At 40.3% G+C, this 12,485-nt stretch overlaps 2 protein-coding genes across 2 annotated transcripts in view; one reads left to right on the top strand and one right to left on the bottom strand.

The window, feature by feature from the left end:
- Positions 1-6,143: 6,143 nt before the first annotated feature.
- Positions 6,144-6,515, bottom strand: LOC136830881 (homeobox protein OTX1-like). The gene has a single exon (XM_067090852.1). It carries the CDS (start codon positions 6,513-6,515, stop codon positions 6,144-6,146), a length of 372 nt encoding a protein of 123 aa, XP_066946953.1.
- Positions 6,246-12,485, top strand: part of Pka-R2 (cAMP-dependent protein kinase type II regulatory subunit) — a 265,110-nt gene continuing 258,870 nt past the window's right edge. The window contains exon 1 of the mRNA XM_067090126.1: positions 6,246-7,169. Coding sequence (XP_066946227.1) covers positions 7,133-7,169 — 37 coding nt within the window. The 5' untranslated portion in view covers positions 6,246-7,132. The remainder of the gene's footprint in view (positions 7,170-12,485) is intronic.

Raw genomic sequence — 12,485 nt, 5'->3', positions numbered from 1 at the left:
TCTCAGTGGAGTGAGTATATCTGTCTCAATGGAGTGAGTATTTCTGTCTCGATGGAGTGAATGTTTCTGTCTCGATGGAGTGAGTATTCTGTCTCAATGGAGTGAGTATTTCTGTCTCGATGGAGTGAGTATTCTGTCTCGTATTCTGTCTCGATGGATGTCTCGATGGGTGGAGTATTTCTGTCTCGATGGAGTGAGTATTTCTGTCTCGATGGAGTGAGTATTCTGTCTCGATGGAGTGAGTATTTCTCTCTCGGTGGAGTGAGTATTTTTAGTATTTGTTTTCAGTGTAGCTAAATTTTGAAAGATAATAAGGGGTTAATATTATTTTCAAAAAGTGGTTTAAGAGGTTGTCGAGAACGAAGAGAAGTGAAGAATGGAGAGTGTGCAAGAATATGATTATTGGAGAAACAAATCCATAATTACTTACAGGTACAAATATATTTAAAAATAGATAAATATTTGTACCCATACATAACTGTGGATTTGTTTCTCCATTTCAAGGATCATGCTTCTGTGAATATTTTTTTTTAAATATTTCTGATTACAGTGGCAATCCAAGAAACATATAGTGTTATTTTCTTGTCATATTTACCAGTTTTTGTTCATGTCATCCACCCATTAGCCTAAATGAATTGAACTGTTGTATTCTCGTATCCAAATCCCACAAGTTTTTCAGTGCAACTAAGAGGTTTTCCTCCTATTACACCTGTCAAACCTCCTTTACTCTCAATTTCCCTTTCAGTGCTGAATGACTTAATAGGTTCCAGCGCTTCGCCTTTGACCTAAAACTTGTATAACGATTCTAGTTCATAGTTTGACAAACTATAAAATAGACAAAAATGCCTTTTATGTGACCCTGTAATAGCTACAAGCACCATTTACCATATATACTTTTTATTTCGTGTAGATCTTCCGGTCAGATGTGAACATATGTCCAGTATATCGTTTTGTTAAGTTCTTTATTCAGCAAAGTTGCCCTCAAGTGCCCATATAATATATATATAATGCAAGTTAAAATATATGTAACAGTCTCTCTCTCTCTCTCTCTCTCTCTCTCTCTCTCTCTCTCTCTCTCTCTCTCTCTATACATATGTAATCTAGCTGTCTATCTATATAATTGTTACATCTATATATTAATTACATAGATAGATAGATAGATAGGTTACATGAGTGCCTGTGGATCAAAACAATTGTGAGTTAGAACTTCTAATTAACCTAAGGACTTTTGGAAGGTTACACTAGTATCAAATCTCCCGTTATGAAATTTAATATGATTGAAGCCTTATTTTCTAAATGATTTCAACACAGTATATTATAATACCTCTTTGATGGCAATCAAGTCATAGGATAATTATTATTAACGGCTTAGCAATGGCAGTCAGGTCATGGGATAATTATTATTAATGGCTTAGTGATGACAGTGAGGTCATGGGATAATTATTAGTAACGGCTTAGTGATGACAATCAGGTCATGGGATAATTATTATTAATGGCTTAGTGATGGCAGTCAGATCATGGGATAATTATTAGTAACGGCTTAGTGATGGCAATCAGGTCATGGGATAATTATTATTAACGGCTTAGTGATGGCAGTCAGGTCATGGGGTAATTATTAGTAACGGTTTAATAATGGCAATCAGGTCATGGGATAATTATTAGTAACGGCTTAGTGATGACAATCAGGTCATGGGATAATTATTAGTAACGGTTTAGTAATGGCAATCAGGTCATGGGATAATTATTAGTAACGGCTTAATGATGACAATCAGGTCATGGGATAATTATTATTAATGGCTTAGTGATGGCAGTCAGGTCATGGGATAATTATTAGTAACGGCTTAATGATGGCAGTCAGGTCATGGGATAATTATTAGTAACGGCTTAGTGATGGCAATCAGGTCATGGGGTAATTATTAGTAACGGTTTAGTAATGGCAATCAGGTCATGGGATAATTATTAGTAACGGTTTAGTAATGGCAGTCAGGTCATGGGATAATTATTAGTAACGGTTCAGGTAATGGGATCAATCAGGTCGTTGGGATTTTTAATTCTTAGTAATGGTTTAGGAATGGCAAGTCAGGTCATGGGATAATTATTAGTAACGGAGAAATGATGGCAATGTTTTTTATATGGAAAATTATTAGTAACGCAATGTAATGATGGCAAACAGGTCATGGGATAATTATTAGTAACAGAAAAACTTTTGTTCTCCAAAACAATGTTTTTTCATGGGAAAATTGTCCTCCAAAGTAATGTTTTTTTAATGATAGAAAATCAGGTCTGGGAGCAATTTTTAGCATAGAAAAACTTCTGTTCTCCAATGGCAATGGGTCATGGGAAAATTATTAGTAAAGGCAATGTTTTTTGATGGCAGTCAGGTCATGGGACAATTTTTAGCATAAAAACTTAATGATGGCAATCAGGTTTTAGGATAGAAAGATTCTATTTTCCAAATCAAAGGTTTTTAGGATAGAAAACTTCTGTTCTCAATTTTTTCCTCTCTTCCAAAGCAAAGTTTTTTTACTATAGAAAAACATCTGTTCTGATATCCAGTTTTTTCTAGAAAATATCTGGTGCAAAGAGCAATTTTTTTAGCAGAGAAATGAAGCAATGTTTTTTTATAGAAAAACATCTATTCTCCAAAGCAATGTATTTTTTATATGGGAAAACACCTGTCCAATGTTTTTTCCAAGAAAAACTTTTGTTTTTGTTTTTGTAGTACAGAAAAACTTTTGTTCTCCAAAACAATGTTTTTTTATATGGAAAAACATCTGTCCTCCAAAGCAATGTTTTTAGCATAGAAAAACTTATGTTCTCCAAAGCAATGTTTTTAGCATAGAAAAACATCTGTTCTCCAAAGCAGTGTTTTTTCAGCATATACTGTATATGATATGTATATATATTATATACATATATAAATTATATATATATATGTGTGCATTATATATATTTGTATATATATATAATAAATATATTTAATATATATATATATATATATATATATATATATATATATATATATATATATATATATATATATATATATATATACATATACATATACATATACATACACGATTGTTTTCACAAAAATTCATAATTAACCAGCTATTATAAACTTACCAGTCAGCTACCATGGTGCAGGTGGGTTGATATCGATTCTGAGTACAAAACTAAATTCCGACCGGAATATGTACAGTAGAGTCGATATCAAGTTATACCTCTCTTGATGGCTCAGTGGTCAAAAGTCACTGTGAATCGTTGTTTCTAAACCAGGCAGTGGTTCGAATCACACTGGTGACGAAGCACTAACCAATTATAATTCCCCATAAGTTATTTCTGAGGTATAGTGAATTAGATGTTAAATGATATTTGTGGTTACACACACACACATTATATATATATATATATATATATATATATATATATATATATATATATATATATATATATATATATATATATATATGTGTGTGTGTGTGTGTGTGTATACATATATATGTATGTATATATATATATATATATATAATTATAATACACATATTTTATATATATAAAGGCAGTGTTAAACGACGGAGTGGTGGTAGGCCTTTCGACTTACTATTATTATTATTATTATTATTATTATTATTATTATTATTATTATTATTATTATTATTATTATTATTATTATTATTATTCAAAGGATGTCCCTTTTCATTTGGAACAAGCCCACCATAGGGTCCACTGACTTGAGATTCAAACTTCCAAAGAATATTATTATTATTATTATTATTATTATTATTATTATTATTATTATTATTATTATTATTCAAAAGATGTCCCTGTTCATTTGGACAAGCCCACCAAAGGAGCCACTGATTTGAGATTTCAATTCTCCTAGTAATTTATTAATTGATTTGTATTTTTATCTTATTATATATTGATTTATTGATTTTTTTTTGCTAATGGCTAATCTATTTTTGTATCGCCTTTACGTTCTGTAATTTCTTTCCAGTGAACTCCATATTCTTTGGAAGCTTGAATTTCAAGTCAGTGGTCCATTTGGTGGGCTTTTCCCACATGAATAGGGTTTTATCCTCCGAATAATAATAATAATAATAATAATAATAATAATAATAATAATAATAATAATAATAATAATAATAATAATAATAATAATAATAATAATAATTACATTCTTTGGAAGCTTGAATTTCAAGTCAGTGGCCCCTGTGGTGGGCTTGTTCCATATGAATAGGGTTCATCTTCTCAATAATAATAATAATAATAATAATAATAATAATAATAACTTGATAAATAAGTTGCAGAATGTCCTGCTGTGTGATGCGTTGCCCAAATTGTGTAGGATTGTTTTCTATTTATTTGTGCAAACTTGCAAACTACTTATTGTTGTAAGAATGTTAATTATAGTTTAAAAAAAACTTTTTAGTTTTCTGAAAAGAAAACTGTTGTGCCGGCTTTGTCTGGCTGAGGCTAGAGGGCTGCAAATTGGTGTGTTGATCATCCACCCTCCAGTAATCAAACATACCAAATTGCAGCCCTCTAGCCTCAGTAGTTTTGATTTTATTTAAGGTTAAATTTAGCCATAATCGTGTTTCAGGCAACGATATAGGATAGGCCACCACCGGGCCGTAGTTAAAGTTTCCTAGGCCGCGGCTCATACAGCATTATACCGAGACCACCGAAAGATAGATCTATTTTCGGTGGCCTTGATTATACTCCGCAGCGGCTGTACAGAAAACTCGATTGCGTACGAACAATTATGCTAGGTTAATGAAAATGTATGTGTCAGCCCCTAAGAGTTTTATCACTGTCCACAGATGTTTGTTATTATCTCCCATTCCATCCTTTCATTTGTGCACTATTTTCTCTCTCTCTCTCTCTCTCTCTCTCTCTCTCTCTCTCTCTCTCTCTCTCTCTCTCTCTCTCTCTCTCATTCTAAACAGCGAAAGTTTAAAAAGTTTGGTGGCTGCAATTCTACAACGATTCCCCTCCCGTGTATGTAACTACCTCTCTCTCTCTCTCTCTCTCTCTCTCTCTCTCTCTCTCTCTCTCTCTCTCTCTCATTCTAAACAGCGAAAGTTAAAAAAAGTTTGATGGCTGCAAATCTACAACGATTCCCCTCCCGTGTATGTAACTACCTCTCTCTCTCTCTCTCTCTCTCTCTCTCTCTCTCTCTCTCTCTCTCTCTCTCTCTCTCTCTCACGCGCAAGGAAACGAGTTGCTTTATTTTGAAGGGACAAGGTACACATATAAAAGAGTTGCAATTGGCACTGAAAGATTTTATCGCTTAGCCAAGGTTAAGGCTTTCTCATGAAACGTGTTTATTGACTCGGGGAGAGGGAGAGAGAGAGAGAGAGAGAGAGAGAGAGAGAAACAGAATTGGCCCAGTGGACCATATACCGGATGAAATAGCCAACGTCCGCTTTCCCCAGTGAACTAGATTTCACTTGGCCCATATACTTCCTGCAGAAGGATGGAGAGGGGTCATAGTTTTGACCCTTTTTGGGGGGGTCGGGGTCCCCTGGAAGGGGACTGGGTTGGGGGGGTTAAGAAGCGTGCGAGAACGCAGGTGGTCTGGGTCATTAGTAGCCCTCAGGTAAGACCCGCAGGTGAGAGAGAGAGAGAGAGAGAGAGAGAGAGAGGGGTATCGTGACATGTACTTTACACCCTTCGGCATTACCCAGCCCCCAGTTGGAACCAGATGGAATAGTCCTCTCCTTGGGCGTCTGCCCGCCCGCATTCCACGCCCCTTCCACGCTGCATCCAGCGAGGCCTTTGGATAATTGAGGCCGCCCGGCGAGAGAGAGAGAGAGAGAGAGAGAGAGAGAGAGAGAGAGAGAGAGAAAGACACACCTCAGCCCGCCAGAAGAACGGGTCTAGTTCCCTCAATCAATACAAGATGGCGGTAGAGGGTGAGCTCGCGCGTGCTAACTGGCAACGCTGAATCCGTTTCCAAGGCAACCAGGCTCTCTCTCCTCCTCCATTTTGCCCTTCGGCCGCGTTTTCCAGCCTTCGTCGGCGTCGGAGGGCCTCGCAGGGGCGCCCAGCGTGACCGCAGAGGCCAGTTGAGGACGCCCGTCGAAAGCGCCGCCGCCCGCGGAAGAGGGGAACAATCCTCGGAGGAGAACTACATGCTAGGGCGGAGGGGAGCGGCGCGGTCGCCGAGGGCAGGTGTGACTGACGGTGGCGGCGGCGGCGGCGGCGGTGGTGGTGGTGGCGGGGGGGCCGCCTGGGCTGAGAGAGCCAGTGTGAGAAGCAACAGTGTCGAGTCCACCACGCCGGCACTTCTTCGCTCCTCCTCGTCCTCCTCCTCCGCCGGGCTTTATTAGTGTGGAGCCTGACGCTGCTGCTGCTGCTGCAGCAGAAGGCGACGGAGACGACGACGGCGACGACGACGACGACGAGGACGAGTCGTGCCCAGGGGCTTGTCGATCCCAGGACCCCTCTGATCCTCTCGTTCCCGTCGGGGGAGTGAGGCTCCGGGAGTGATAGATAGAGATATACATATTCATTCAGTGACGGGGCCGGGCGGTGGTTTGCACTCAGGTGAGGAGGAGCCAGGCCGCCCAGGTGTGGTGAGAGAGAGAGAGGGAGAGAGAGAGAGAGAGAGAGAGAGAGAGAGGGAGAGTGTGAGAGAAAGAGAGAGAGAGAGAGAGATAGCTAGCGAGAGAGACAGAGAGCGAGAAAGACAAAACCCAAGTGCAGTGCTGCTGAGGAAGTGAGGCCCGGTGGCGTAAGGAGTTGCAGCAGGACTCAGCCGTGTGGGGGTGGGCACTACCAGTGTGGGAGTGAGGGGGTGTGGGCGTGGGCGTGGGTGACTTCCGGCCGGAAGAGGAGACGAAGAACCAAGCCAGCAGTAGCACTCGGAAGGGCCTTCCCCAGGGCCCCGTGAAGCCGTCAAGATCGTTTGGTCAGTTGTCTCGGGCATGGCGGGGCGCGGCGGCGGCGGTGGCGGCGGGTACGAGGTGCCCGCCGGACTGCAGGAGCTTCTGATAGAGTTCACGGTGGCCGTCCTGGTGGAGAGGCCCTCGGACCTCGTGGCCTACGCCTCCGAGTACTTCAGCCGCATGCACGAGGACCGTAGCAAGCAGCCCCGGCGGCTCCCTCGGAGTCCGAGGAGTCCATGACCACGGACGACGACGACGATGAACCCATGCCAGGTGAGTCCCTTGGTGATGAATGTGGTGAGAGTGAGAATGACCCCCTGTGACCTCATCTTCAGGTGGCCTGTTATTACATGAGAATGACCTCCTGTGATCTCATCTTCAGGTGACTTAATATTTCATGAGAATGACCTTCTTATTATTTCATGAGAATGACCTCCTGTGACCTCATCTTCAGGTGATATTACATGATGATGACCTCCGGTGACCTCATCTTCAGGTGACATATTATTACCTGAGACCTCATCTTCAGGTGACATATTATTACATGAGAATGACCTCCTGTGATCTCATCTTCAGGTGACTTAATATTTCATGAGAATGACCTTCTTATTATTTCATGAGAATGACCTCCTGTGACCTCATCTTCAGGTGACCTGTTATTACATGAGAATGACCTCATCTTCAGGTGACCTGTTATTACATGAGAATGACTTCCTGTGACCTCATCTTCAGGTGACCTGTTATTACATGAGAATGACCTCCTGTGATCTCATCTTCAGGTGACATCTTATTACCTGTGACCTCATCTTCAGGTGACCTATTATTACATGAGAATGACCTGTGACCTCATCTTCAGGTGACTTGTTATTACATGAGAATGACCTGTGACCTCATCTTCAGGTGACCTGTTATTACATGAGAATGACCTGTGATCTCATCTTCAGGTGACATATTATTACATGAGAATGACTTCATCTTCAGGTGACCTGCTATTACATGAGAATGACCTGTGACATCTTCAGGTGACCTATTATTACATGAGAATGACCTGTGACATCTTCAGGTGACCTGTTATTACATGGAAATGACCTCTGGTGACCTCATCTTCAGGTGACCTATTAATTACATGACAATGAACTCTGGTGACCTCATCTTCAGGTGACCTATTATTACATGAGAATGAACTCCTGTGACCTCATCTTCAGGTGACCTATTATTACGTGAGAATGACCTCTGGTGACCTCATCTTCAGATGACCTATTATTGCATGAGAATGACCTGTGACCTCATCTTCAGGTGACCTATTATTACATGAGAATGACCTCCTGTGACCTCTTCTTCAGGTGACCTGTTATTACATGAGAATGACCTCCTGTGACCTCATCTTCAGGTGACTCATCATTACATGACCTCATTCTTGGTGTCTCATGATTGATGACCTCACGGATCTTCAGGCATTTCATTACTTGTTGACCTCCGGTGCCAATTTCCTCTGGTGGTGACCTTGACCTCAGGTGTTGATGACACCACAGAGGAGGGTCATTAACACCTCAGGTCAGGGAACTGTTAATTTGTACCATATTACACTTGGTTATTATTTAGAATGTATGTAATTGTCTTCCCTGTCAATTAGCAATCAGTTTTCGTTGCTCTCTCTCTCTCTCTCTCTCTCTCTCTCTCATTAGTAACTCTGTATATGAAAGAAACTAATTATTTTGTACATGACGTTTTTGTTAATTGTTCTAGGTATTTTGGTTTTCTAACTAATTTTTTTATCATGAAAAACATTCCTCTCTCTCTCTCTCTCTCTCTCTCTCTCTCTCTCTCTCTCTCTCTCTCTCTCTCTCTCTCTCTATATATATATATATATATATATATATATATATATATATATATATATATATATATATATGTATATATATAATCTCCGGTTCCTGTTAAACAATAATCGCCCTTATTATTCATTTGAGAAAAGTCGTTTTAGGCTTCCGAACGCCTCGTGAAAAAATTCCACCCTGGACGAAAGGGTATACCAGATTCAGCTGTGGCCCAGGAAAAAGTGTGGGGACAGCAACCTCATCCCTTGAGAATGAAAGATACCTCACCACTCTGTGAGCTTGTTCTGTGGTTGGGGATGGGGGAGGGGGAGGGTGAGTGGGAGGGGAGTCTAATTTGAGGGTGGTAGGCCCATAGGGAACATCTTGTCAACATATTATCGATCGGCTCTCATTTCCATCTCTCGGGGTAAGAAGGGGATGGGAAATAGAGTGGGAGATTAAGAGGGCCTTGAAGAAGAAGAAGAAGAAGAAAGAGAAGAAGAAGAAGTAGAAGAGGAGGAGGAGGAGGGGAGGGCGAAAGAGATAAAGACAAATTAGAAGGAAACGCGAAGGATTACAAACAAATTGAATACGAGTAACATTCAGAAGGTACATAAGAACGCATTCAGTGTAATGCAAAAAATTTGGTCTTGTTCTTTCTAGGTTGTAAGTGTTATAAGTGTTCCTGGAGCCTGACTTCTTAGTTGAAGGCAGTGTTGGAGTGTGTTTTGAAGTGTTCCGTGAGGGTGACATCATGGAAGAAGGGAAGTGTTTTCAAGTGTTCCTGTTGAGGTTGACATCATGGAAGAAGGGAAGTGTTTGACATCATGGAAGAAAAGTGTTCCTTGAGGGTGACATCATGGAAAAATGTTTTCAAGTGTTTTCAAGATTGTTCATGGAAGAGGTTGTTTTCACTTCATGGAAGAAGGGAAGTGTTTTCAAGTGTTCCTTTGAGGTTGACATCATCATGGAAGAAGGGAAGTGTTTTCAAGTGTTCATCATGGAAGAAGGAAGTGTTTTGAGTGTTGGTGTCATGGAAGAAGAAGGAAGTGTTTTCAAGTGTTCCTTTAATTGGTTGGAAGAAGGAAGTGTTTTCAAGTGTTCATGGAAGATCATGGGCAAGTGTTTTCAAGTGTTCCTTTGAGATTGACATCATGGAAGAAGGTTTTCAAAGACATCATGGAAGAAGGGAAGTGTTTTCAAGTGTTCATCATGGAGGAAGGGAAGTGTTTTCAAGTGAGGTTGACATCATGACATCATGGAAGAAGGAAGTGTTTTCAAGTGTTCCTTGAGGGTGACATCATGGAGGAAGGGAAGTGTTTTCAAGTGTTCCTTGAGGTTGGTGTCATGGAAGAAGGGAAGTGTTTTCAAGTGTTCCTTGAGGGTGACATCATGGAAGAAGGGAAGTGTTTTCAAGTGTTCCTTGAGGGTGACATCATGGAAGAAGGGAAGTGTTTTCAAGTGTTCCTTGAGGGTGACATCATGGAAGAAGGGAAGTGTTTTCAAGTGTTCCTTTGAGGTTGACATCATGGAAGAAGGGAAGTGTTTTCAAGTGTTCCTTGAGGGTGACATCATGGAAGAAGGGAAGTGTTTTCAAGTGTTCCTTGAGGGTGACATCATGGAGAGAGAGAGAGAGTGAGAGAGACAGATGGGAGAGAGAGAGAGAGAGAGAGAGAGAGAGAGAGAAACTAAATTTCTCATTAAGCTAGCAGAAAAAGACTTAAAGTCTTAATTCCACGCTTCATTACAGAGAGAGAGAGAGAGAGAGAGAGAGAGAGAGAGAGAGAGAGGTTTTCCCAGAAGATGAATAATAAGTAAATACCTCGTTCATCTGAATGAATTTGTGAATGAATGGCTTTTAGTATCAATAGTAAACTTCCTTTTTAGTTTTCTGTAAAAGAAAACTATTGTGCCGGCTTTGTCTGGCCGTCCGCATTTTACTTTGTCCGCACTTTTTCTGTCCGCCCTCAGATCTTAAAAACTCCTGAGGCTAGAGGGCTGCAAATCGGCATGTTGATCACCCACCCTCCAGTCATCAAACATACCAAATTGCAGCCCTCTAACCTCAGTAGTTTTTATTTTATTTAAGGTTAAAGTTATCCATAATCGTGTTTCTGGCAGTAATAGAGGATAGGCCACCACCGGGCCTGGGTTAAAGGTTCATGGGCCGCGGCTCATACAGCATTATACCGAGACCACCGAAAAATAGATCTACTTTCGGTGGCCTTGATCCTCTCTCTCTCTCTCTCTCTCTCTCTCTCTCTCTCTCTCTCTCTCTCTCTCTCTTCCTCATAATCCCTTAACAACGGGGTTCAAAAATCCCCAGATGATATTGAAAGGGGATTACGTAATCTCCTCAATCCCATATATCAGATCATGCTGTATAAATTCTCCCCGAATGGTGCAATGACGTAACTGGATTACTTTCAATTACCTCAACTGGATTTTGACAAGTAAGTGATCCCTTGAAGGATCTGATTACGATTTTACTCTGCTCTCTGAGAGAGAGAGAGAGAGAGAGAGAGAGAGAGAGAGAGAGAGAGAGAGAGAGAGAGAGAGAGAGAGAGAGAGTTTGTCTGTGTGAATATACAAATAGTGGACGAGAGAGAGAGAGAGAGAGAGAGAGAGAGAGAGAGAGAGAGAGAGAGAGAGAGAGTTTTGTGTGTGTGTGTGTGTGTGTGAATAGACAAATAGAGAACTAGAGAGAGAGAGAGAGAGAGAGTGAGTGAGTGTGTGTGTGTGTGTGAGAGAGAGAGAGAGAAAGAAAGAGAGAGAGAATGAGTTTTGTGTGTGTGAGTAGTCGTATAGAGAACTAGAGAGATAAGGTGTTTGTGGGTGTGAGAAAGAGAGAGAAAGAGAGAGAGTTTGTCTGTGTGAATATACAAATAGAGAACGAGTGTGTGTGTGTGAGAGAGAGAGAGAGAAAGTTTGTCTTTGTGCATATACAAATAGAGGACGGGAGAGAGAGAGAGATAGAGAGAGAGAGAGAGAGAGAGAGAGGCTGTGTGTGTGTGTCTGTGAGAGAGAGAGAGAGAGAGAGAGAGAGAGAGAGAGAGAGAGAGAGAGTTTTGTGTGTGTGTGTGTGTGTGTGTGTGTGTGTGTGTGAGTAGACATATAGAGAACTAGAGAGAGAGAGAGAGAGAGAGTGAGTGTGTGTGTGTGTGTGTGTGTGAAATCAGAGATTGAGAGTGAGGGAGATTAGTAAAAACAGGCCCCGTCTCTGCAAACAGATACTTCAGTATCGCATGACATAATGGCGATGGGACGTCAGGGGAATTTGGAAGCATCGCTGAATGAACTGTTATTATTATTATTATTATTATTATTATTATTATTATTATTATTATTATTATTATTGACCCTCTGCATACAAAATCTCAGTCACGAACGCAAAGATGTTTAGAAGACATTACAGAAACTTTAACTTAATTCTCTGAAATAACAATCCTCTCTTCTCCCCAGATTTGACCCCACCCCTTCTCCCCACATCTCTAACCCCTTATCTATTTGTTGATTTAGTTTTTATTTTTTAATAAGTAGCATCTCCTCTTTCTCCATTCCCCTTTATCTCCTCTTATTTCTTCCTAATGAACACCTTATTATTCTTTGGGAGCTTGAATTTCAAGTCAGTGGCCCCTGTGGTGGTCTTGTTCCATATGAATAGGGTTCATCTGAATAATAATAATAATAATAATAATAATAATAATAATAATAATAATAATAATAATAATAATAATAATAATAATGATAATCTTTGGAAGCTTGGATGTCA

The sequence above is a fragment of the Macrobrachium rosenbergii genome, chromosome 47 (assembly GCF_040412425.1).
Source record: "Macrobrachium rosenbergii isolate ZJJX-2024 chromosome 47, ASM4041242v1, whole genome shotgun sequence".
NCBI classification, from domain to species: domain Eukaryota; kingdom Metazoa; phylum Arthropoda; class Malacostraca; order Decapoda; family Palaemonidae; genus Macrobrachium; species Macrobrachium rosenbergii.
Note: the sequence above shows the minus strand (reverse complement) of the source record. Positions and strands in the feature narration are given on the sequence as shown.

What these genes read in the sequence shown, in the direction of transcription:
- LOC136830881 (XM_067090852.1), bottom strand. Translation starts at nt 6,515, where the DNA reads ATGTATATCTCTATCTATCACTCCCGGAGCCTCACTCCCCCGACGGGA.